A 25,005-nucleotide genomic window follows, 5' to 3' on the forward strand; every position below is an offset into this window, starting at 1 on the left:
TACTGGGGTGAGAAGCTGGTGGAGGCGGGACAATGACTGGTCCCTGATCTGTGATGTCACAAAACAAAACCTCGTCATCATAGGCAGTGACATGGCAGAGTGGGGCCACTTCCGAAACACCCCACTGTGGTACCCTAAAGGTGACATATTATACCACCAGGTGGGAGTGTGATTAGCAATTACTAGCCGTTATGGAAATCTGTCACTTCTGACCTCACAAGTGGGCGTGTTTACACCTAGATGTATGACGGAGAGATGAGTAACGTTTGCTATAGTCCACTGGGTAGGCTTGTAGACTGATCCAACCATCTAGGTGGATAAGCCCACTTGTCAAAAGAGGTTGATTTTCCACGGCTTGTAACAGCTAATAACACTCACACCTGGTGGTGTAATGTATCACCTTTAACGTGGCTTGGTTAAGCCATGTTCCTTAACCTTGATTAAGGCGGTTCCCAGGACAGACCATAATGTTGTGCGTTACTCAGGTTCCCCAGCTGGTTTGACTTTCGACAAGTCAATTGAAGTTCTGAAAAAATTCAACTTTTCGATTTGTTTTTCTCCTTCCCCTCAACGCTAAACGACGATGCATTAAAACATCTATAAACAGTGACTTTAAGTAGAATGTGGAACTTGGGAATGTTTTAAAATAAGGTTGCGGGCAGATAAGTTGGGGGCAATTGAGGAACTAACATTTTTTCCTCTAAAGGTCCTCTTAGGTTTTAGCTGGGTTTTTCATGAACCACTTTTATTAAACCACTCTTACTTGTTCAAAACAAAATTGGGGCATTTTTAAATATAAGTGCCTTGATTGTTATCTGAAGAGTAAACAGAAAAGAGATAAACTTGGTCTAGTGCCAATAATCAATCCAACACACATGTGTATGCATTAGCAGAAACCACAACCCTGAAATTATATTTCACTGAAATGTAGTTTCACTCGTTCAAATCTAACACTAATGCTATACCTTTCTGGGGGAAGAACAACACAAGTGGCAGGATGGCGGTTTCTTTAGACGAATGCAACAAATGTTTTCCTAGAGCTGCCTACAGTCTACACAGGTTTTATATCAAACCTTTACTGATGCTTTGTCTAAGGACGTTAGTGATGTTAGTGATGAGGGTCTGAGATTTATTGTCAGCAATACAAAAAAAAGAAAACTGTGTTAGTTTTGCTTCCTGTTGTGTTGACTTTGCTGACCTAAGCTATAAAATATAAAAATGTCATGATTGTGGAATAAACCTCACTTATTTTTACAAAAATCTATCTTGGTTCACCATCGCATTTCTAATTTCCCATCTCCATGGAAACCCAACTCCTGGAACAATCCCTCAAACCAATCAGGTATGCTGCCCGCTGTCCCATACCTGTTCTTTAATGAGTAGGTATTCACTGTAGCTTTAAGACATCATTAAAACACATCATTGTGTCTAAACATTTGGATCATACTATAAACTATAGAATATATGATACTAAAAAAATGCAACATAATACATTATGCATAATAAATAAAGTATGATAAGATTATATATAAAATATATTCTACAATGTATAATGTATAAAGTATAATGTAAAATCTATAATGTACAATGTATAGAATGTTTAAAACAAAACACTGACCAGGGCCTTTGGCCTGTCCCCTGAAGCGGTCCAGGTTGACCCGGGGCGGGCGGCTGGGTTTGGCGGGCGGCGGGCCGAGCAGCAGGGGGTTGGGCAGGGGGTTCCTCCTGGGCGCCCCGTCCGGATCCCCCCCATTTTGCTGAGGAGCCGGACGGGAGTCCAAGTTCCTCCTGATGAAACTACCAGGCTTCTTATTGACCAGAGGCTTCGGAGGAGGGGTGGAATTCCTGGCGTCCGCCGCCTTCGGCGGGTTCGGCTTCGTCTTCTCCATCGCCATCGCCCCGGAAGCGCTGATGGGGGCGATGGTGAAGCCCATGGGCAGCCGGGAGGCCGAGAAGTTGATGTGTTTGTTCTCGGACTCCGCTTTGGCGTCCTCGCCGTGCAGCCATGTCTTCGTGACGGCGCTGCTCGGTTTCTGCTGCGCCGGGGGCGCCTTGCACATCTGGTTGCCGTGATTGGAGGCTGTACCACCAGCGCCGCCACCGCCGCCGCCGCCGTCGCCGCCGCCGTCTCTCACCCAGGAGGGCTTGACGGTCGTGGGCATCACAGGGGGCGGCTTGTGGAAGGCAGGTCGCGACTCAGTGAGGGGGGCACCGACGGGGGGCTTCAGGACGGGGAGTTTGGGTTTGGGGAGCGTGGGCTCGGGGTGGCCGCGTGGAAAGGGCTTGCCGCTGCTGCCGCTGCCGCTGTGTTCCTCCTGGGGCACGGAGAAGCGGCCGGCCAGAGCCTTGGCCGTCTCCTGGCCTCCACGTGGAGCTCCTTTGCAGGAGGAGGTGGACGAGGGTTTAGGGAAAGCGGGTTTTGAAGGAAAGGTTCCGCTGGAGGGGCCATCAAAGCTAGGCTTCTTGGGCAGCAAGAAGGGGGGAGTGGAGGAGGAGGTGGAGGAGGAGGACAGGGTGGGATGCAAGGGCGTCTTGAGACGTCCGGGATGAGAGGGAGACCCTGTGCTGTCTGTCTGGGGGCTGGCGGTCTGAGCGGCCTGGAAGCGAGCCCTGATGGCTTTCACATCTGATTCCTGGTGGGAAAATGTAGAGTTGTTTCAGTTAGTGCTGCGTGATACTTCGCTTCCCAGGTCGTCGGGTCATTCACAAAGAGGAATGCAGTCATGGCTTTTGTCGCGTGAGCATCAAATGGTCGTAGGCCTACCACAACCACCAACATCCTAACACACAGGATGTGGTATTTTTTCATGATTCACCTAAAAAAGGCGATGTTATAAAAAAAAGACTGAAACAAGAAGAATCAAACTAATGGCAGCCACGTTTTGTTTTTACATTGAATTACCTACTTTGGTTTGCGGTAAGTAGTCACTGCACACCTGTGTACTCTTTTACACTTTGTACTCAAAAATCGACAAAGAAGCCAGTTGAATCCGCACAGAAGGCGAATTCATGCTTTATTTACTTAATCAAGGCTAGTTTGAATGAGGCTTCAGAAGAGAAGGAAGTAAAGATAAAGGGGGAACGACTACAGTGACTTGCCTTATTCACGCCATAGAAGTGAAAACTACACCAGTGAGTCCCACTGCGGTGGATTGAGTACAACCATTGAAATATTGATCTACTTGCGTTGCATTTAAAGTCATCAGCATAAATGTTCATGTAGGCCTCCATTTCTGACAGCATAAACACAGCAGGCCATGTATTGAGAAAAGACTGGTTTTGTTCTGCTGCTGTGTCCAAACAGTGGTTAACCCAAAATGATCCAACGCAATGTTTCTAGGAACATTGACAGACTGCTGCAATAGTCTACTTTACAGTACTGTCAAATGCTATGACTACTACTTGCACAACTGTATGCATGTATATGTATGCAGTATAAATGTATAGAAGTAGTAGTAGTAGTAGTAGTAGTTGTAGTAGTAGTAATAGTCGTTTTTATAATAGTGGTAGTAGTAGCAATAGTAGTTGTTGTAGTAGTAGTAGTATCCTACAAAATGAGTAAGAGAGTTTTTTCTTGTCCTCTGGGGGCTAGGGTGAGGGGGGTATCATAAATATATGGCCTGTTTAGCCCTTTGAGGCTGTACCTTTGATTAAGGGCTATACAAAATTGAATTGAATTTAATACAGAAACACCTGATTGCCGAGAAACCTGTTTGCCAAGTTACCAGGGCAGTGTTATTGTTTTCAGAGCCATACATAATGCTGTGCACAAATGTTTGTCGGTTCATTGTCTGTAATATAACAGAGAGCTTCTGCAACCTAATGGTCAGGTGATCATCGTTCCTGGCTAAAGTATATATGCTCTATTTGTATACTTTCCCTTTCACTTGTGTCTTCTATTTGCCACCACTTCAATGTAAAATACATCAATAATATTTAATACACTAGGGACTCCAGTGAATTTGCTTCTCACATTTCTAGGACAGCGTGATTCCGCATGATGTTACATTCTTGCTTCATACAATAATAAAAAAATTACAAAACATTAGAACATTTAATGTATGGTAAGAATATCAAAAATGTGCAATTTATTAACTACCAACAACAAACAACAACATTAATCTGTCTGAGGTTATAACTAGTTTGATACTGATGGACTGGTACTGGCTTACCATTACAACAAAGAGGAAGCATTAGATGTATTTCCAATGTGGTGAAAAGAGACGCTTTCACCATCATCTTTCACAATCCAGCTGACACAACAACTGCTTCCACTGCTGCTTCTCCATTACTGGCTGGCGACTCCATTGAGTAAGGAACTAACTCTCAGGCTTTCAGATGCAAAAGCAACACCAAATGAAGTTTAGTATTTAATGCTTTAACCTTGGAAATGTCACACATGTTTCTTATATGAAGTACACAAAACTGTGATAGTATTCAGCTGATAATAACCCAATCTACTAGCATATAAGAAACGTATTTAGAAAAGTAAATGAGGATACATTTCAGTGTTTAAAATGCATACAAAAATGATATACGGAAATAACATAGCTGAATACAGGTGGAATACAAACACAAGTTATTGCCTGATCGACTAAGTAAACATAGGTCAATGGTTACTCGTTACTGAAGTGAATCGGATACAACTTTCACACCAGATGAAACCCAGGCAAGTTTCGAAGAAACCTCACGCTTGTTCACATATCCATGAAAACCTCATGATGTTCCATCAAACCGATGTGGTGCCATTCCTCAACGCTGGGAAGCTACAGAGACAGACCATAATAAGTCATGTTGGTACTCACCATTTTCAGGACGGCAATAATCCCAGACTTCTGTGAGAGAGTGCTGATGAGTGTGTGAGTGTGAATGAGTTACCAAGGCTGTCATAAAGACACACTAACAGACACAAATACACACACAAACACACACCCATACACACACAGACACACACACTGAGGTCTATATCTGAGCCTGGATGTCAAGTCTCTGTTTGTATCTGTGTGTGTCTATGTGTGCAACAGGGGCAATGCTAATGACTATCTACTTCCTCTCTCCACAGTTTGTATGTGAATGCATTGTGTGTGTGTGTGTGTGTGTGTGTGTGTGTGTGTGTGTGTGTGTGTGTGTGTGTGTGTGTGTGTGTGTGTGTGTGTGTGTGTGTGTGTGTGTGTGTGTGTGGGGGGGGGCGGGGTGTGCATGAGCGGGGTGTGTGCGAGTGTGCAGGTCTCACAACCTCTTATCTCCCCATGTTCATCAGCAGTATTTGCGTGTACCAGAAATGTGCCTAATCATTAACATCGTCATTGAATGTCATGCACACACATTTTTCCTTTTCAAAAATATTTAGAATCTTTATAGCTAACCCTCATATTGCTGTCATCGTTAGGAAATATTCTCACCCTCATATATTGTTGGACCCCCCTCACAAATATGAATTTATTAAATAATGAAAACAACATGTCAAAATAAAAAAGTATTGACTCAATTAAAAGACCTGTGGTTGAAAATAATTAAAAGTTTTATCTTAAGTTAATGATAGACCGAAGTAATGATGCATTACTTCCTGGGGCAATCCTAAGTGAACAATTAAAGTGACCTGGACCGATGAGCTAATCCCCAGTCCAACATGGCAGGGCTAAGTGATAGCAATGAGACGACTGTTAGGCAATGTTTGTGTCTGTTTGCCTTGCACTATTACTGAAGATTCCCCTTCCTCTTTCATTGTCCCTCTGTCATCTATCTTTAGCCTCTTCATAAATGAAGTGCATAACGTATTGGTAACCGTCACATATCATTATGCTCATAGGAATAAGTAAAGCTCTTTCTGATGTGTTTGTTAAACGGTTTACTTTAGTCTGTAGTCAGCATGCTGACATTCATAAGCAAAGAATGTTTGAATACAGTTCTGCAATGCTATGTGGATATATTCTCTTGTCTTAGATCTGCACTTGATTGGTCAAAAAGTATATGCCACACACATCAAGTAACATAAATAACAATAAAGCACCTTTTATGTGAGGATGTAATAAGTTCGAGATACACAAATAATTTGTCAACACATTTATAAAATCATTACTGAGTGATTATAATTAATCATTTGTCTACTTTCTCATCAGCTGGGCAAATAAATGTTAAATTCAGTGCCATCTAATGATGACAAGACTTTTAAATATCTGGTGGATGGTAATTAGGATTTGTGTGAAATACCGCCAGCTAGTGGCCATCAAAGGAAGCATAATAACGTCACTTACAGATTATTAGTATCCCTTCGTTCCACCTCTTTATTTCCAAACAAAGTGACGGATTGTAAACATGAGTTTAACTTTAAATCTAGTCATTTAATGTTTACAAGAGCCGCACTTTGAATATAGTTGTGGATTGTCTATGAGCAACGCAAAAACCTCCAGAGAACCTTGATTATCAAATAATGTTGAATTTGGAGATACGCTATAAATGAACATTGTTGTTGTTTTTTATAGAATGATGCAGTAGGAAAATAAATTGACCTCTTTAAATTTCTGGATTTTTTTTAGTGGCTATATTTAAATACAATAATGGATCAAATTAACAAATTGAAATGAACAAACCCATTGCATAATATATGTGCCGTTAATGTTGCATACCGTTTGCGATATAGTGCATAATTGATAGCAAATTGTGCCTTCGACCTAAGTTAGCTTCGTATAAAAGTCACAATAGTTTCAAAGCATTACGCAAGCTATATAACACTTGTTTTATAAAACCATATTGGCCGTAAAAGGCCAATAAAAAAAACTTGTTGACATTAAAGATAGATAACGAAAATAACATTTATTAATACAACACACGATCAGAACTGAAAAGTTGTGGGTCAAAGCTCATTTAAAATTCTTTACAATTCTTGCACATGTATGGGTTTGTTTATATGAGAACAATTGAAGCCAAATTGTGGCTATATATGAACTTCTCCTTTCCCCCTTTCTTCCTGTTTTACTGCTGTAGCAACCAGCCCAGAGTACCACCCCACAGAATATCTTTTTAATGTTATTTCTGGCCCATTAATGTTTCTAACCATCACATCTTCACAATCAAAAATGTCCTTTTATTGAAATATTTATTCTGTTCACTTCTGCTGGTCTACTATGATGCCGGAGCATGTGAGGGGAGTCTGTGAGTAGTGTCACCCTGAAGGGCAGCATTTCACACCTCTGTCACTCAAAGTCATTCCTGCATGCGTGTCCCATCAGTCCTCTCCACGATGATAAAGTCGACGCTCATCAGCGAGCTCCTTATGGTAACCACGGTAACCTCCATCCTCACCACCTCCTCCTCCTCCTCCTCCTCCTCCTCCTGCTCCTCCTCCTCTTCCGTCCTCGGGGCAGCTGATCCCCAGGCTGGTCTGCAGCTTCTCCTCCCGGACTCGGAGCTCCAGGGAGTCCACCAGGTCGTAGATGGTCTCCAGGGACCACATGGGCGAGGGGAACCAGGCCTTCACGTCCCCGTCCTTGCCCACCACCAGCATGCTGAAGTAGTCCTTGCTGACCTTCAGTTGCTCCCGGAGGCTGTTCACCACGCCCTGGGACAGGGGGTCCACCTGGCTCTGGCTCCGCCCTGCAGCAGCCAGACACACGTTTGCATGTCACGCAGTTCTGTCAAGCCCCATTCCAACAAAGCTCCCGGTAAATGACCGGGGTAACATTGCAGGCACCGCTAGTGATTTGCACTGTTCACACATGCAGCAATGTTCAGGAACATATTCGTCTTGACATCATATGCATTATATGTATTGTAATGAATCCAAGAGAACATAATATGCTTTTTATGTAATTGAATGCATCTAAAAGGATTAATACATACTACAGACTAGACTACATTCTTACAGATTTAAAAGTCTTACAGACTGAAAACAACCGATACTCACTAGAAGTCAGACTAGAGATTTACAAATTCCAGACAATGACGGATGAACAGACAAAGGACTACAAAGTACAGACTACAGACTAGCATTCTACAGACTTCCAGACTACAGACTACTAAAGACTACAGTTTTACAAACAACAAACTACAGACTTCAAAAAACTGACTACAGACTAAAGACTTACACTGAAGAATACTATAGACTACAGTTTTAACAGTAGCCTGGCTATTGCCAGACCAAGCTCAATTGTAGATCCCCCGTTGGTCTGGGGAGGCTGCTGTCATTTTCTTCAGCACAAGAGGCGTGATCAACGGGCGTAGTTTAAACAACTCTGTACACAAATGGGCTGCTTGCCGTCCCTTCCCTTTCGTCATTTTGTTCAACCAGGCAATAGCGCACCAGGGGGAAAAGCCAGCTTGGTGATTGGCTGCCGTAAAAGCGGATCGGAAACAGGAAGAAATATATTGCTCCTCTCCAGACCCTGCTGCAGGGTGAATTCTAATCGCCGGCAGAACGGGCTGTAGGTACCCAGTCTAGGTTGACAGACTACAGACTTCAGATTTGAGAATTAAGGCTTCAGACTTCAGACTTCAAACTTCAGACTTCAGACAACAGACAACAAACAACAGACTTCAGACTACACAATACAGACTTCAGACAACAGACTGCATACTACTGACTTCCAGACACCAGACAACAGACTAAGACTTCAGACTACAGACTAAAGATAACATACTTCAGACTTGAGACTACACAATACAGACTTCAGACAACAGACTGCATACTACTGACTTCCAGACAACAGACAACAGAAAACAGACTTCAGCCAAAAGCCAACAGACTTCAGACTCAAGACTTCAGACTCCAGTTGGAAATCCCCAGCTCACCATTTAGGGGAAACATTTCAACGGTTCCTTTAGCTTGAGCTCCTGTGCCGATCATCTTCAGTAAGGCAAAGTGACGTATTCCTGTGGACACATCATCATAGTGATCATTCATATGCAGACTTATTTTTACGTTTGTTTACTTTGACCTCAATGTAATTCCAGTATGCACACACCACATCTACAGTACACATAACCATATGAAGAACCCATGTGCGTGTGTTTGTGCTGGTTGCAGAGTGACGGCCAAAAGGAGCAGAGTGGGCGTGGTTTGGGAAGTAGTACTTCCCTCAGTGGCACATGCAGGTTTGATGAGCTATTAAGTCAGCACTATAAAGAGAGGGGAGGGGCAGCGAGTGGGAGGGTGAGAAGGTGGTGAAGGGGAGAGAGGAGAAGATGGCGGTCAAGGAGGAGTTAAGATAATGCCATTGGACTAGCCTAGCGGTTATGTGGCTCCCTTAAAGAACTCTCTCTCCATGGTGTTATTATTAAAGGTGGACAATGGACATATGTTTAAAGAAGTGTATTTTCCCTTGGTTGGTCGCATAACGACCATTGTGGTGTCTGATTGGTTATCACACCCTGACTACTATGACTCCATTGTTTATCCACACTTTTGCATACATGATTTGTGTGTGTGTGGGTGTGCATGGCCACCCGCCTACACGTCTAACACACAACCCTGTTCTCTAAACGCCCGCATGACACACATTCAGCTCCTGACAGGAAAGGAGTATAGCGGGTGATTACACCGCAGGTGTGAACAGGTGACCGACCACTGACCCATGGGACAGTCCTGGCCGCTGAACGCAGACAGCTGCTGCTGGTAGGAGTAGTCGTCCTCAGAGGGCGTGGACACCAGCAGCAGTCTCCTTTTGGACATGAACCTGAGAGAAGGGATGAACCAACCATGTTACTTAGACTCAATACAACCTTGGAGGATATCAAACAGCCTTACAGTAATAGACCTGTGAAGATATAGTAGGCCTACAGGTTAACAGTAATAGACCTGTGAAGATAGTGTAGGCCTACAGCCTTGAAGTAATAGACTTGTGAAGACAGTGTAGGCCTCCCCCTCAACTAATAGAGCTGTGAAGACAGTGTGGGCCTACAGCCTTACAGTAATACTCCTGTGAAGACAGGGTACAGACCTAAGTTATTATTGATCCTCCTTGTTGATCATCATTGGGATCATTGTTTCCTTTGCATGTTAGGGTTTCCATATCAGCCCAAATGTGTTAATATCCACGTCAGTAAATGGCATGAAATAGGCCAACATTCTCGTTGTTGTGCTAATTCCTTCAGAAATAATGATTCACATGCGGATTTGAAGATACCTGAACTTCAATCTCTCCCAAGTTCCTGCAGCTTCCCCACAGACATCACACAAAGCATCTGAACAGGTGATGATACTGAGCTACTGCCGTCAGGGAGGCGGTACCAAAGCCTAAGGGCCAAAACCCAGAGGATGACAAGCAGTTTTTTCCCCCAAGCAGTCAGACTCCTGGAAAAACACACTACCCCCCAACCATCCCAACGCACACCACAACAACAGACTGTTGTTGACACTTGACACTTGAACACACTACACTTCATACTTCATTACACCTCATTACTTTTTAGTATTATTGATGCTGCTACTTACTTATTTATTTATTTTTCACTTTGTTCCTTTTCATATGGTTTCTTATTCTTATTTATTTTATCTTTTACTGTTGCTGCTATGTGAATGTTGAGGAACCAAGCCTAAGATGATTTTTACTCTTGTGTACTGTACAATAAGATGTAATAAAAGTGATTCTGATTCTGATGATTCTGATAACCCTGCGCTGGTGTTACGTTACCGTAGTAACACGTTCTCCGCTGCAGAGCTCCGGTCCTTGGAGCAGGTGGAGGAGCCCTTCTTCTCCCGCTCCCTTTCGGGCCGGCGTGAGGGGAAACCGTCGACGTGTTTCAGCAGGTCAGCGGTGGAGGGCGGAGCCTCAAACACCCTCTGGTGGCCACACACAACATTGGAACAAGGGAAGGAGAAGACACTTTAGAGCTGCTGGAGGCCAGATTTGTAGATCATCTAAATTCAAACTCTTAAGTATGCTCTTTATATGCACAATAATATACATGTTTACATAACTGTATCTAGTATGTATCTCTGTGCTGCTATTCTGCACTTTGCACCTTTTATTATTGCACCTCAATAACATACCTCAAAAGGAACTACACTCTGGCACACTGTGCATTTTATATTCTGTATAATCTGTATAGTCTGTCTGTATGTGTTGTGTTTATTTGTTGTTGTCCTTGTTGATAATTATGTTATATGTTGTGTGGTAAAATTATGAATAGCAAATTTAGAGACTCAATTTTGATCCTCTGTGTAATTACTTGTTGCATGGTCTGATTGACCAGACCCTCCGGGCCAATTGCTCTGTCAGTTAGCATTGCTGTGCTTTAAAACCGTACTCCTTAAAACTGAGGTTTTGGAGTTTAACACGCAGCTGCGCACAAGGTTGAACGTGATTGCTGTGTTACGACTCGTACAGGATCAGCTGATTCCTAGCTGACTCGGTTTAAACTGCTTGGAAACCGGAAGTACTCTGATTTCTACCCCAGTAGATGCAGTCTTAACTTAATGGTGGATGCATTTTGTGCTATAATTACCAACAAAAATGTAAAGTGAACTTTAATATAATAAAAATATAATAAATAAAAAGGCTAATAATGTTGACATATATTATGAAATAGTCTGGGCTACTTTTTGTGGAAATCGGAGTCCTGAATCTGCCCTCACCTACGTCAATCCATTACTTGTCATTGCTAACCATTTTAGTTAAGCATTGACCTTTTTATGATTCGTCGAATGGTACGTTCATTAATTTTTTTACATACAAATAATCTGTTCTTTGTAGAGTTTTAGTTGGACACTTTAAGCAACTCCTATATTGTAGCCTGTATTGTACTGAAGGCCTATCTGGTGTAATAAGTGTAATGTATCATACCGATTAATAATAATTCATAAAACTAATTCTGTGTGTGTGTGTCGGTTATGATGGAGCCTTGTTTCATCCTGCAAACTAGTTGAGTTCTATGTCGTATAGGTTTCGCCTTTAAGGCTATCGCTATTGGGTTATCCCCAGGCGTGAGCCGTAGCACCGAATAATTTGTAATCCCCGCCCACCAACAGCGTGGGCCCCAATCACGTCCGCGGGGCGCAGATATACGCGGGCGCCGGCGGACGTTCTGCTGCCATTTGCTTCAGGACGATCCTGTAGCATACTGAAGTAAATAAATAGATAGTATGGACTCGAAGACGATCCGCATCTGCAAGACATGTAACACGGGTTACATCTTGCCGTATGGCGGCCATGAGGTGTGCGAGGGCTGCCTTGGGCATGACCATGCCGTCTTGGCGCTCTCGCCGCTCTGTGTCGGAATTGTGCGGCGCTGCCGTCGGGCGACAGACAGCGCAGAGCCGACACTGCTGCCGCCATTGCGGAATGGGCCGACGACTTCACTGTTCCGCTCGACGATGCCCTCTCTCCTTGTGAGCTCGGAGTCGGACGACTCCGACCGCGACGAGGAGGGGGCGTCTCCCCCGGCTTCCCCTCTCCAAACGGAGAGGCCCGGGGCAGCAGCATTGCCCTTCTCTGCCGCCACCTCACTTCCAGTGGTTGGAGCTTTGGTGGCAGAGCTACCGGGCATTATCGCCAGGGCAGCCGCAAACCTTGGCCTTGCGGTGCCCATGCCTCAGGACCCCTCCGACGCCCGGACCAGCTGCATGGCATCTGGGGGCTCGAGGCCGCGACACGCCCCGCCCGTCTCGACCCGATCTGGCCGATGTTTCCCACCATCAGGCCGTACTTCAATGGGGCTGCGGCGGAGCCCGGGAAGCTCGGGGCCCCGGTGAAAACATTTATCCAGGTCAAGAAGACGGAGGGTCTGACAGACCGGGGTTACAGGGCGGTACCGCCGCTGGAACCCGCTCTGTGTGCTGTCTTTGGAGTGAAGCCGGGGCTCAGCGACCGTTGCCCCACTCCCAAAAGACCAGCTGACGGCTGAGCTTACAGACAGAGCGCATCGGTGTATGATGCAGCAAGAGGCTGTTATGAATAACATCGCCCTGCTGGCACATGACATGGCGGTTGACCCTCATCGTCTGGCCGAACAGGCAGTCGACGTGGCGAAAACCACCCGGGCAGCAGCGCTCCGCTCCAGGCTCCCGTCGCCGCCATAGGACCCCGACAGCCACTGTCACGGCGCCGCCGGCACCTCCTCCTCCTGGAAGCCAGGCTTACCAGCCCCGCCCGCCTCTATCGCGGGCTACGGCGAGCGGCCAGCGAAGGCCCCGGGCAGCGGGCTCATGGGGCTATGTCCCGCCCCACAAGCGCCGGCGAGGGGAAAAGCGTGTGACAGCGAGAAACACCTCTTTACTAAAGACGGCTGTTTTCTCCCCACACACCAGTTAACGCCGGAGCCTACCGGCTCGGCCGTAACTGTTTCACACACATCTCTCGCTACATATAGGCAGGCCGTCAATAAACCTCGTATTATTGATCGAGCCAGCCCTACATTACTTTCCCCTCACCACATCATGCCTGGCATGACATGTGGCGAGACGGCCGCTAAAACGAGCTCTCTGTCTACGAAGGACACGCAGCTCGTTCACAGTGTCAGCAGTCTGCTGCCCAGTCACAGTGTTATTCCTCCTCGCGTCCCAACGCTCAGGAGAGAGGAGGCTACACTCTTGTCACAAGCTGAGCAGGCAGGGCATGCCTCTACTAATGACACACACACCCAGCCCTTTCGGGCAGAGCGCCCCGTGGGCTGCGAGGAGGACTCCTCCCCTCGCAGCGGCGGCAGGGGCGCAAGCGTGGTTCGTTTCCATGACAGACGCATCAAAACAAGAGGCTGCACAGCCGTCTTCAGAGCATTACTCAGAATGGCTGAACGCGTGCACCCTGGCCAAATGGGTGGACGGGGTGATCAGCAAGGGTCACACCCTGCAGCTCACCTCCGTTCCGCCGCGATTCAACGGGATTGTGGAAACAACGCTGTCATCCAAGGATCAACAGCTCTCACTTTTGGCGGAGCTCCAGTAGCTTCTAGCTAGCGAAAAAAGTGATTTCCACAATCCCGAAGGGATAGGAAATGCAGGGATACTATTCCCGTTTCACATGTTAACAATCAGACGAGTGTTACAGTGTGTAAAACCGGGTGACTGGTTCCAACCTGGTCTCACAGGAATCCGTGAAATGACTACGGACGAATAACTCGAAATCCGTGGACACATCACGGAAACACGCCGATTTCCGTGATGTGGCCACGGAATCGCTCCAATGCAAGTTAATGACGCTGATGTTCCGTGGCTCACACACGGATCCCCGTTTCAACGAGCGAGTCGACCACGGGGGCTTAACTCAAAACCCGGGGTGGTATCACTGAAACCCTTAAATTGTCCTTGTTGTGTCCACGGAAGTTGCTCCAATGCAAGTAAATGACAATGATATTCCGTGGCACACACACAGATTCCCGTTTCAATCTGTGTGTGTGCTCCCGTTTCAATCTGTGTGTGTGCCACATTTGACCACAGCGGGGGCTTAACTCATAATCCGTGGTGGTCTGACGGAATCACTTCAATTTTCCGTGATGTGGACACGGAATTTGCTGTGATCCCCAAACACAGGAAATTCCTGCGTTTCTCATTCCAAGGGTCACACTACCAGTACAACCGTCTCCCGTTCGGCTATTCTCTAGCCCCACGAACGTTTTCCAAATGCGTGGAGACGGCTCTCCGGCCGCTGCACGCAACAGGAATGAGAGTACTGTTCTACTTGGACGATCCGCTTTTGATGGCTCGCTCCAAGGAGGAAGCAGCTATTCAAACGAAAATTTAGGCTTTGCCGTAAATTGGAAGAAAAGCTCCCCCCTCCCCTCACCGAGTGTGATGTATTTGCGGGTAGAGCTGGATTCAGCTGTAATGAGAGCACGGCTCTCACAGCAGAGGATGGAGACGCTGTGGTCTCTCCTCCGCCGCTGTTCCCCGGGCAGCGTTGTGTCAGGCCCCCCCTTGCATGAGGCTGCTGGGCATGATGTCGGCCGCCCGCACGGTGGTGCCGCTGGGGCTGCTTCACACGAGGCGGCTGCAGAGATGGTTTTTTCTCGCCTGCGCATCGACCCGGTGCGCCAACGGAGGCGCAAAGTGACCATTCCCCAATCAGTGGGCCCCGATTTGACCCACTGGGGCGATCGCCGAACTCTCGCGAGACGGGTGCCGTTGGGCAGAGCAACGTCACACATCTCAGTGTTCACGGATGCTTCTCTGTCGGGCTGGGGAGGAACATGCGAGTTTCACGTAGTGGGCGGCGTTTGGCCGCCCCCCGTGACCATGCATTTAAACGCATTGGAGCTCCTCACTGTGTTGAAAGTGATCCAACACTTTGCCCCAATGTTGACGAATCAACACGTAATGATTCGCACGGACAACAAGGCGACAGCAGCATACATAAATCGCCACGGGGGCGTGCGCTCGGCACAGCTGCTGAGCATAGCGAGACAGCTGTTATGCTGGGCGCACACGCACTTGCTCTCCATCAGAGCAGCGTACATCCCCTGGTGTCCTGAACAGAGGGGCCGACATAATGTCGAGGGTGGGTCCCAGACCAGGAGACTGGACTCTTCACCACGATCTAATCAATCAGATATGGAGCGAGTTTGGGAAGGCGGAGGTCGACCTATTCGCCACGCGGGACAACACAAGGTGCGAGCTGTGGTTCTCCCTCAGCGCGAAGGACAATCCCCCACTCGGGGTGGATGCGTTCGCTCACAGACCGTGGCCGAACGCACTCCCGTACGCTTTCCCACCCGTCCCTCTGATTCCCCAAGTCTTGGGCCGAGTACAAGAGGAGCGGCTGTATATGATTCTCATAGCACCGCAACGCACGAGTGCACCGTGGTTTCCCTGCCTCCAGCGTCTGTTCTCGGGGCCGCCGAAGGCACTCCCTTGGCGGCGAGACGCTCTCTCACAGGCAGGGGGAGCAATCATAGATAACCCAGAGATCGGCCAGCGCTTGTGGGCCTGGCCGCTGAACGCGATAGCCTTAAAAGGCGAAGCCTATACAACATAGAACGATAGTTACGTATTGTAACTCTAGATTCTATGATTATAGGCGCAGCCTTTTAGGTGTCGGCCTCATTGTCCTTTAAATAGCTGAAGAAAAGCTGTTTATTGGGAGCAGAACGTCCCCCGGCGCCCGCGTAAATCTGCGCCCCGCGGGCGTGATTGGGGCCCACGCTGTTGGTGGGCGGGGATTACAATTTTTTCACGCCAAGGGATAACCCAATAGCGATAGCCTTAAAAGGCTGCGACTATACTCATAGAATCTAGACTTACAATACGTAACTATCGTCTCCTCTAAAACCACGTAAGTTTCGAGATTAGACTAACACGCACAAAATACGCCCTCTAGTGTCTGATGTGAATTTCTCTGAAAAAAAACAGCAATTGAGATCAAGGTAAATCGCAGCTGCATGTTAAACCACAAGTACATATGACACAGCAATGGAGCTTAAGACGTCCCAGTTTAAAACCGTGTTGAACTCTAATAAGTGGCTAAGCTAGCGACAGAGCAATTGCCCCTCCAGGATTTCGCGATGTTGCGATTTGCAACTTCAATGCAACATCAACCAATCACCGCAAATTGAGTGCGGTGTCGCAATTTTAACCAACCACCGCTACTTTCCCACAAATTTGACCAATCAGTGGCGTCTTCTTGAACTGACGTCAACAAACAACCTTCCGCCTTACTTCCGTGTTTACTATTTCAAGCGATTCAAGCATTCATGCAGCATGTGAGCATCCAACGTTTCACACTTTCCGACCAAAATAACTGCGAAAGATCACGAAAAAGGGTTGGCTTAGCTCAGGAGGTAGAGCAGTTGTAACCGGAAGGTTGCTAGTTCAATTCCAAGCTGATGTTGACAATGACTCTGCTGTCAATATGTGTATTAAACGATGTAAGTCGCTTTGGATAAAAGCGTCTGCTAAATGCCCTAATTGTAAAAGCAGTATTCTAAATGAAAGCGGGGGAAAATTAATTTGCACTGCATGCAATGTTGTGGTGGAACATAAGCGGAAATCTTCCATTGATAAGCATATTGCCATCGCGAAACATAACTACAGAACTGCAGGCAGGACGTCAGACGACGAGGCAGATCACTGACACAGGCTGTTGCATCCAAGTCAATTGCCAGCGCGGAAAGAATCAAGAATCTATATAGGAAAATTTCTCAGTGTTTTTGTTCTTTTAATTAATGTTTTTTCACTAATAACTTAATATTTAACAAATTACTCGACATCAGAAAAATCTAAACTTTTCTCGCAACTCTAATTTCCTCTCGCACTGTAATCGGAACAAAAACATTGAAAACACCGCAACTTTCATCACAACTTTTTGGAAAAGCTCACGCAGCATCTGGCATTTATGCCGCAGCAATCTCAAAAAAGGCCCGCGAAATCCTTGAGGGACTGATTGACACTAAAGTTCGCTTTGACTTTGACTAGAGCGAGGACAGAAGAGAGTAGAAGAGAGAACGGGTTTGAAACCAAGCAACCAAATGAACGTCCCCTTCGCTCTCTGGTCCCGCCCTCCTTACGTCCCTCACCCATTGCGTACACAAACCTGTGATTGACGTGTAAAATAGATTCTTTGAACCAACCAGGGGAGAGATATATTCTCACAGCGCATTTAGCTCACTAACAGATCGCACGTTCATTCAGCATATTGTCAACGCGGAGGCTTATTTTGGTGTAGAAGAGAACGTGCTTGTTTAGTGACGCTAGCGTTGAGGATAAAATAACCGTATTCTATGGGACAGTCCTGAGGAGACGAGTGCTCACAGCGCGTTTGAGGTCGTAGTCGGTGACGGTCATGGAGAAGAGGTCAGCGGAGGACAGGCCCAGCTCCGCCCGCAGCAGAGACGCCATCCCCGGGTCGGGGAACTCGTCTGCCAGTCCGCTGAACGGGGCCTCCGAGTCTGGAACACATGGGAATGAATAAGAGGCGCACAATGGATTCATGCACTGCCTTTATATAGCGCTTTTCTAACCTGTGTGGCCACCTAAAGTGTTTATAATAACACTGAGTGGGCTTTCGGTTGAACAATCTGTCGATAATTTGAAGTCAAACATATTTCAACCTCAGGAACAGTCTGGGGGAGGTCTTGCTTGAACCAGCAGCACTCCAAACATGCCATACAACCTGCTCTACCTCATGAGCTCCTGCCAATCAAGTATTTTCAAATATTTGTTACTTTTTTTTTTTGATTAGGCAAATATAATGGGATTGGTCAGAGTTTGGATCCACGCATGCACATACACGCACACACACGCACACACACAAACACACAAATTTACGCATGGACAAACACGCACACAAACACACACATACGCACGCACTCACATGCACACATACAAACAAACGCAGGCACGCAGGCATGCAGGCACAGATGCAGACACACGCACACACACGCGCACACATACACACACACACACACACACACACACCCAGCTGGAAGTGCTGCAGAGTGAGGGTCTTGTCGCGGCCTTGGCCCAGCAGGGTTGCCACGGTGATCTTCCTGAGGGCGAAGTCACAGTGCTGCTTGTTGTTCTCTTCCTGTAGCTGGACGTACAGCGGTGCGTCCTTATTGGGCGTTGAGATCACCTGACAAACACACATACAAACACACATACAAACACACATACAAACACACACACACACACACACACACACACACACACACTGCAGGGTTGAATCAGGGATGGTGGTGTGCATTAACAATTGACCAACTTGTGCTGAGATGTAGATATATAATATATGTATGATTTTTGTGATTGGTTGGTTGGTTGGTTGTACTTTTGCCTTCTGTCGTGTTTTCATTTAGACACAAAATAAGATAGTATGCGAGTGGGTAGTTAATACACACTGGATGAAATGGATGGGTGAACCTAGTCAGGAATGATTTAAGAGGTCCCGTCTAGAAGTCTTGGACTAATGCTTCATTAAACTCACCATCAGTCGTCTTTTTCCTCGTAAAACCTCCAGGAATTCCCTGAGGGCTGCTTGATCTTTCTCGCTCATCCCGCCGTCAGACTTCCTCCCTCTTCCCTTCCCCTTCTTCCCTTTCTTCCCTTTCTTGCCCTTTTTCTTCGAGTTGTTTTTACTTTTTCCCGCGTTTGTTTTCTTCTGCTCTGCAGTTTTATCATCTGTTTTTCTTTCTCTCTGTTTCCCGCCCCCCTCATAACTGTAACGGATAGAGTGGAGAAAATGCCCTTTGTTAGATACTAGTCAGCAGACACAATGATCCAGAATCACAAATACATTGTTTAAAAACAGAACTTTTTCTGTTCAGTCAAACACTGTCCTATCTTTCACATTGTCCTCTTCCCTTTATGGTTGGGACCACAACAAACCATCCCCACTGGCTTTGATAACAAAGAAAGATATTAGAATACAGGTGTCAACCTAGCACTACTTCTGCAAAACTAAAACTATTGCCTAGAAAGAATCGTGGTTAATGTCAGCCCGCAAAATAACTTCCCCCTGCGCTGGATCTCCCTAAAGTACACAAAACAAAACATGAAGAGAAAGCACCTGTTGGCGTTCGATTCCTCTTTTGCCTTGACCGCTCCGTCTGGTCTGCTCAGCTCTACTTTCTCTTTACCTCGCCTGAGGGCGGTGACAACGCCAACAGCACCGCCGCCACCACCATCGACGACGCCACCACCTCCACCGGCGCTGCCCTCCTTTCTCCCAGGGGGCGGAGTCCTGCGGATCACAAATCTCGACCGACCCATCAGGATGTCCTGGATCTTGCTCTTTAAAGCCGCCTTTCTATCCAGCGGCGGTTTCCGCAGTCGTGCCGCTGCCGCCGCCGCGTTCACGGTTGTGATGTTCCCACCTCGTAGCGCCCCCAGGGCCGTCTTCCTCTTCATCGTTCTCCTCTTCTTAACCAGGACTCTCTTCTTCATTACCCGGCACCTGATGGAAACACCGGCGGTCAGCTGTGGTGAAGAGCAGTATATAGGGTCCCCTGCTGTATGGGGTAGCAAGACTTGCAGACTTGTAAACTAAAGATATCTGATTGGTTCCTGATACACGAAAATAAGGTTTGAAGGCCCCATAAAGGTCCCACATATACATTCAAAAAGTGCTGCTAAGAAATTCCGTGGGTCACTGAGACGTTGTTACTATGGACAGCCGTTGATACACAATACTGATTCTGCAGACACGTTACCGTGGGAATCTGTGGGATGAAATAGTAAAATAATCCAGCTGTAATCACACGTCGTGATCACACCAGTGGACCGATCTGTCTCCAGGGCGTTCCCAGGTACCTCAGAGGGGAGCCCTTCCGGGTCATCTTCTCCAGCCTCCTGACCGGGAGCTGGTCGATGAGCTCCAGGACCGCGTCCACCCGCACCGGGTACGGGAAGCGCTCGCCCACCCGCAGGTTCTTCTTCAGAACCAACATGGAGAACTCCCGCTCCTGAGGGTTCCATGGGCGGCAGAATCCACCGCAAAAAAATTAAAACACAAACAAACATGTGCGTTGTCCGGAGTCAAGCAGACATGAGAGAACTCTCAAGTAGGATTCTGGGTTCGAGGCCCATTGTCCACAGCCTACCTGTAGGCATCCTTGACTAAAGGCTTATTTATGGTTCCATGTTGACGCAATGCAATGCCCACGCAGTCGCAGTCATGAACCTCTTTTGGTTCTGCGTGGGATTGACGTCGGGTTTACGTTGGCGGACCAATCGCAGCTCTTGCTGCTGCGTTGCCTCGACACAAGGTTACAATCTCTTGTGAGGCCCACGTCAGGCCCTTGCGGTGGTCCGCAAGGGTGGTCCGCAAGGACGTGATGGGTCCGAAAACCCCCTTGTGTTGCGTCGACGTGGAACCATAACTAAGTCTTTAGATGCATGACCCCACCCTGCTCCTTATCAGGAATTCACTACAAGCTGCTTTAGTAGAAAAGCACCTAGTTAATGGCTCATCAGCACTCAGTGCTAAGCTAAAGGTCCGAACGGATCCGTTAACTCTTGAGAGCGGCCCTCACTGAGACGTGCTCGGGAGCCCAGCTAGGGGTCACCTGGTTGCTGAGCTCCAGGTGGTGCAGTAGCTTGGAGACGGTGTCCGGGCTCAGGGTCTCCACCGTGGCATCTCCCTGGGGGGTGGTCTTCTGGATGCGGCCCTCCATCATCGCATTCTGGATGATGGTCACGATGTATGTGTCTCGCTCGGCCAGGCGGCAGTTCAGCCCCTCCTGAGAGAGAGAGAGAGAGAGAGAGAGAGAGAGAGAGAGAGAGAGAGAGAGAGAGAGAGAGAGAGAGAGAGAGAGAGACAGAGAGACAGAGAGACAGAGAGACAGACAGACAGACAGACAGACAGACAGACAGACAGACAGACAGACAGACAGAGCCACAAACACACACACATTGTAAATTCTACAATGTAAATTCCACTTAGATAAAGGGCGTAATCTGCATAAATGAACGACATATTGAATTGAAAATGTTTTTATTTCATATAAAGATGATCACATGCTCTCTCCTCAAAAACTTTACGTTGTCATCCAAATCGATTCTTGGTGAGCAATTCTTCTGTTTTACCTGCTCCATGTCTTCTAGTTGTTTCTCCATCATGCGGAGGTAGTGGTCATTATGGGATGGAGCCGTTATCACCCAGAGACGTTTTTTACCTAAGGGAGAGAGACACACTGGATTTGAGGGTGTTCCAATGCACATGATCTGACTGATACGAGCAAGCAAAGATCATTTTTAGGGTGACTATTTTTCCAGGTGTGATGCAGATGCGCCAATTATGAGAGATCTTAAAGATGGCTACAGTTCTACAGAACCACAGACACCCCACCAACAGATGCTACATGGACCAGACTCTGCTTTCATGCATAAGACATTAGAACTTCAGTAACAAGTAAACAACAACTATTCCCCTTTTGATTTTCTTTGACTTTGTGTGGCTCCACATTCAAATATACAGCATAGACAGGTGAGGCCAATTGAGCATATTCAAGATCTTTTAGACCTTTTAGGGTTTCTTCCCTACCATTACTACTCTGCCATCTCTCCACTACTACACAATGCAAGTTGATAATATTACCTGCAAAGTCTGATAAAAAGTCCTCTTCTTGAAAGTGGCTTGACTCTCCGTCTTCCTCTTCCCTGTCCAAACCCAGACCGTGTCCCAGACCCTGGAGGTCTGAATAGTCCCCCCAGTCTCTGGTGTTGGGGTCCAAGTGATCTTTGGACTGTCCGCAGCTGAGGTGCCACAGTACCAACAGAACCACGAGAGAAGAGAAGGGGTGTCTATTGATCCCAGACATCCTCAATCGATCGGATCTGCGGATTAGTCATCAAAACTGTCAGAAAAAGGACATCATCTAAGATTTGTGGATCTTCTTAAAGCCACATGCTTTTGTGTCAACAATAACAAAGCTTATGGGTTTGCGAAAGACAGCTGTGCAGCATGTGAGACAGCTTGCACCGGTGTGTGGCCTACTTACACAGTGGAACGCTGAAGAATGTCCTAGAAGTTGTGGGAAATACTTCCACTCCAATCTCTCTGAACTCCAAGCGTGAAATTACACCAACCAGAATTCCACGGCCTCCTTGAGATTTATGCATTGGCATTCCGTAGGACAACCCACCAGGTGTGCGCCAGGTCTGCGGTGAATTCCATAATTAAAACAGGCCAGTGATGTACACTGGAAATATCATTAGCTGGGATGTCAAGAATGATGTTGGAGCTGCTTGCAGGCAGAGACAAACCGAGGACTGCTGCAGAGCCCTCCTCTGTACAGAGACAGATAGCGACCCCTGGCTCACGCTATGCTGCAGCCTCTACAACAGGAACCCTGGTTCACGTTACGCCCAGCCCCGAACAGGAAACTACTGGAATTTGATTTAACTTCAAAGCATGTCGACACTTGTTCTCACTCTCTCTATCTCTCTCAATCTCTCTCTCTCTCTCTCTCTCTCTGTCTCTCTCTCTCTCTCTCTCTCTCTCTCTCTCTCTCTCTCTCTCTCTCTCTCTCAATCTCTCTCTCTCTCTGTCTCTCTCTCTCTCTCTCTCTCTCTGTCTCTCTCTCTCTCTCTCTCTCTCTCTCTCTCTCTCTCTCTCTCTCTCTCTCTCTCTCTCTCTCTCTCTCTCTCTCTCTCTCTCTCTATCTCTCTCAATCTCTCTCTCTCTGTCTCTCTCTCTCTCTCTCTCTCTCTCTCTCTCTCTCTCTCTCGCTCTCTCTCTCTCTCTCTCTTCCTCTCTCTCTCTCGCTCTTTTTTGTGTCCATCTCTCCCTCTCTCTCTTTTCTTCTCTATCTCTCTCGCTCTTCTTAAATTGTTCTCTCTGTAAATCTATGTGTGTGTGTGTGTGTGTGTGTGTGTGTGTGTGTGTGTGTGTGTGTGTGTGTGTGTGTGTGTGTGTGTGTGTGTGTGTGTGTTTGGTTGTGCTTTGTGCACAGATGTTCCTTATGGTCTCAATTATCTATAGCCACATGCAGAATAAAACACACTCACACAGACTGAACAGAATCACAGAATGTCAATAACACTAAGCCTAATGTTTGTGTGTGTGTGTGTGTGTGTGTTTCTGGGTGTGTGTTTATGCATGCATGAATGTGTTTATGTTGGACAATGTTTGCGTTCTACAGGCAAATTTTAACTGAGTCAGGGGAAAGCGGAACTGAGGAGGTCATGGTCAAGAGAAGTCCCTCTGTTCTTCCTAGAGTTTCGTCCTTGAACGTACCCTCAACGTAAAATAGTAGCCTGTAGTAAAACTGACATGAGCAGACAGTAAAGCAGAAATGTCAATAGAATGCCGTCCCGGTCTCTCAATAGGTGAGAGGTGCACTCAGCAAATTACCTCAAACCTAGAAAATCTTCAAATCCCATTGACGATTTAGCTATTCTAGCCCAGATCTCACTCAACAAATATGCATGCATTCTTTCACAGAACCAATTGTCGTGTAGTTAACTGTTTAAGTGTAACGCTTTTACACTTGAAATACTAATCAATCAAGGTTTACAAAGGTTTCTTTGACATTTATAGATGACATCATATCATTCGGTCAAATAACTCTTGGCTTGGCATGGAAGAAATAGGACTATTCACATTAAACATAATATCAACTTACTTTTACTTAATTTATATTGACGACCGTTTCGGCATTAAGTAACATTGACGTATGCATTACTGAAATACAAACAGGTTTGCATAACCCTGCGTTCACACCAAAAGATGCAAAAAGTTGCCGCGCAGCAAGATCCCATTCAAAGTGAATGTAGAGACGCGTTGCAGGTTTGCTGCCGGAGCACTTGCTGCCGAGAAAACCGGCAGCAAAATTTGATTTGTGGCGCGGCAAAATTTGATTTGCAGCGCATTTGCGGCGGGCGCGTTGACGTATTTTGCGGCGCGACAAATGCTGCTCGAGTTGAAATATTTCAACTTTTCGGCAGCAAACGCGTGATGACAGCCAATCAGCGTTCAACAGCTTTGCCACTGAGGCGTTGCCACTGAGTGACATGCCGTAACAGCCAATCAGTGTTACTCCCTTGGAGTGACCTAGAGTTCACTACCGTTACAGTTATTTAGTAACTCGAAAAAACCCACAAATCAGCATTCTGTAGTGTAGTTGTGTTTACAGTTAAACTAAACTATGAGTATGCTAAAGGGCTAGAATAACAACCCTAAACAAAACCCAGTTGGGTGCCAGGCAGCACCAGCCTTCCAGGCTCCGAATTGTCTCATGAACCCATAAACGACGGCCATTCCGACGTCCCTCCCTCTTCCACAACAGGTAAAGACATGCTCGTAATGTCGGCCATGGTTGTGAATGAATTCAGAAGCACCGCGGGCAAAACTTGCTGTGCCGCGAAACTTCCCGCGCTGCAAAACTGCGGCGCTGCGCCGCAAAACCTTTGCTGCGCCGCAAAACTTGATTTACTACACGCGCGCACACACCCAAGCACGCGCACACACCGCACGTCAATACAAAGGCAGCCATACATACACGGAAGCGCAGCCACACACGCAGACACACACACACACACAGACATACACACACGCACAGATAAGACGTTTAACGGCTCTGCGATCGGCACACGCGCAGGTAAGAACACACACGCATGTGCGCACACCGCAGCGACACTCG

The 25,005-nt window shown here is 46.8% G+C and overlaps 2 protein-coding genes across 4 annotated transcripts in view; both read right to left on the bottom strand.

The window, feature by feature from the left end:
* Positions 1 to 5,082, bottom strand: part of fybb (FYN binding protein b) — a 14,911-nt gene extending 9,829 nt beyond the window's left edge. Inside the window, exons 1-3 of one of the 2 annotated variants that reach the window (XM_060050272.1) lie at positions 4,806 to 5,082; positions 1,619 to 2,633; positions 1 to 48 (exon numbers count right to left, since the gene is read on the bottom strand). The exon at positions 1 to 48 is cut by the window's left edge and continues 82 nt beyond it. In XM_060050272.1, coding sequence (XP_059906255.1) covers positions 1 to 48; positions 1,619 to 2,633; positions 4,806 to 4,808 — 1,066 coding nt within the window. In that variant the 5' untranslated portion in view covers positions 4,809 to 5,082. The remainder of the gene's footprint in view (positions 49 to 1,618; positions 2,634 to 4,805) is intronic. The other variant, XM_060050271.1, reaches the window with a different exon arrangement.
* A 1,375-nt stretch (positions 5,083 to 6,457) lies between these two features.
* ccdc80l2 (coiled-coil domain containing 80 like 2) lies at positions 6,458 to 23,112 on the bottom strand. 2 transcript variants are annotated; one of them, XM_060050274.1, is made up of 13 exons: positions 22,363 to 23,112; positions 21,960 to 22,218; positions 21,449 to 21,537; positions 20,929 to 21,102; positions 20,174 to 20,325; positions 19,431 to 19,817; positions 18,849 to 19,080; positions 18,344 to 18,500; positions 17,678 to 17,814; positions 10,629 to 10,777; positions 9,568 to 9,671; positions 8,788 to 8,868; positions 6,458 to 7,593 (listed from the first exon to the last, which is right to left on the bottom strand). In XM_060050274.1, exons 2-13 carry the CDS (start codon positions 22,180 to 22,182, stop codon positions 7,226 to 7,228), a joined length of 2,253 nt encoding a protein of 750 aa, XP_059906257.1. In that variant the 5' UTR covers positions 22,183 to 22,218; positions 22,363 to 23,112; the 3' UTR covers positions 6,458 to 7,225. The 2 variants fall into 2 exon arrangements, with proteins under 2 accessions (XP_059906257.1, XP_059906256.1); XM_060050273.1 differs by having other exon boundaries at positions 21,960 to 22,198; positions 22,363 to 23,111.
* Between the last annotated feature and the right edge of the window lie 1,893 nt (positions 23,113 to 25,005).

Source organism: Gadus macrocephalus, chromosome 4, assembly GCF_031168955.1.
Source record: "Gadus macrocephalus chromosome 4, ASM3116895v1".
Taxonomy (NCBI): Eukaryota; Metazoa; Chordata; class Actinopteri; order Gadiformes; family Gadidae; genus Gadus; species Gadus macrocephalus.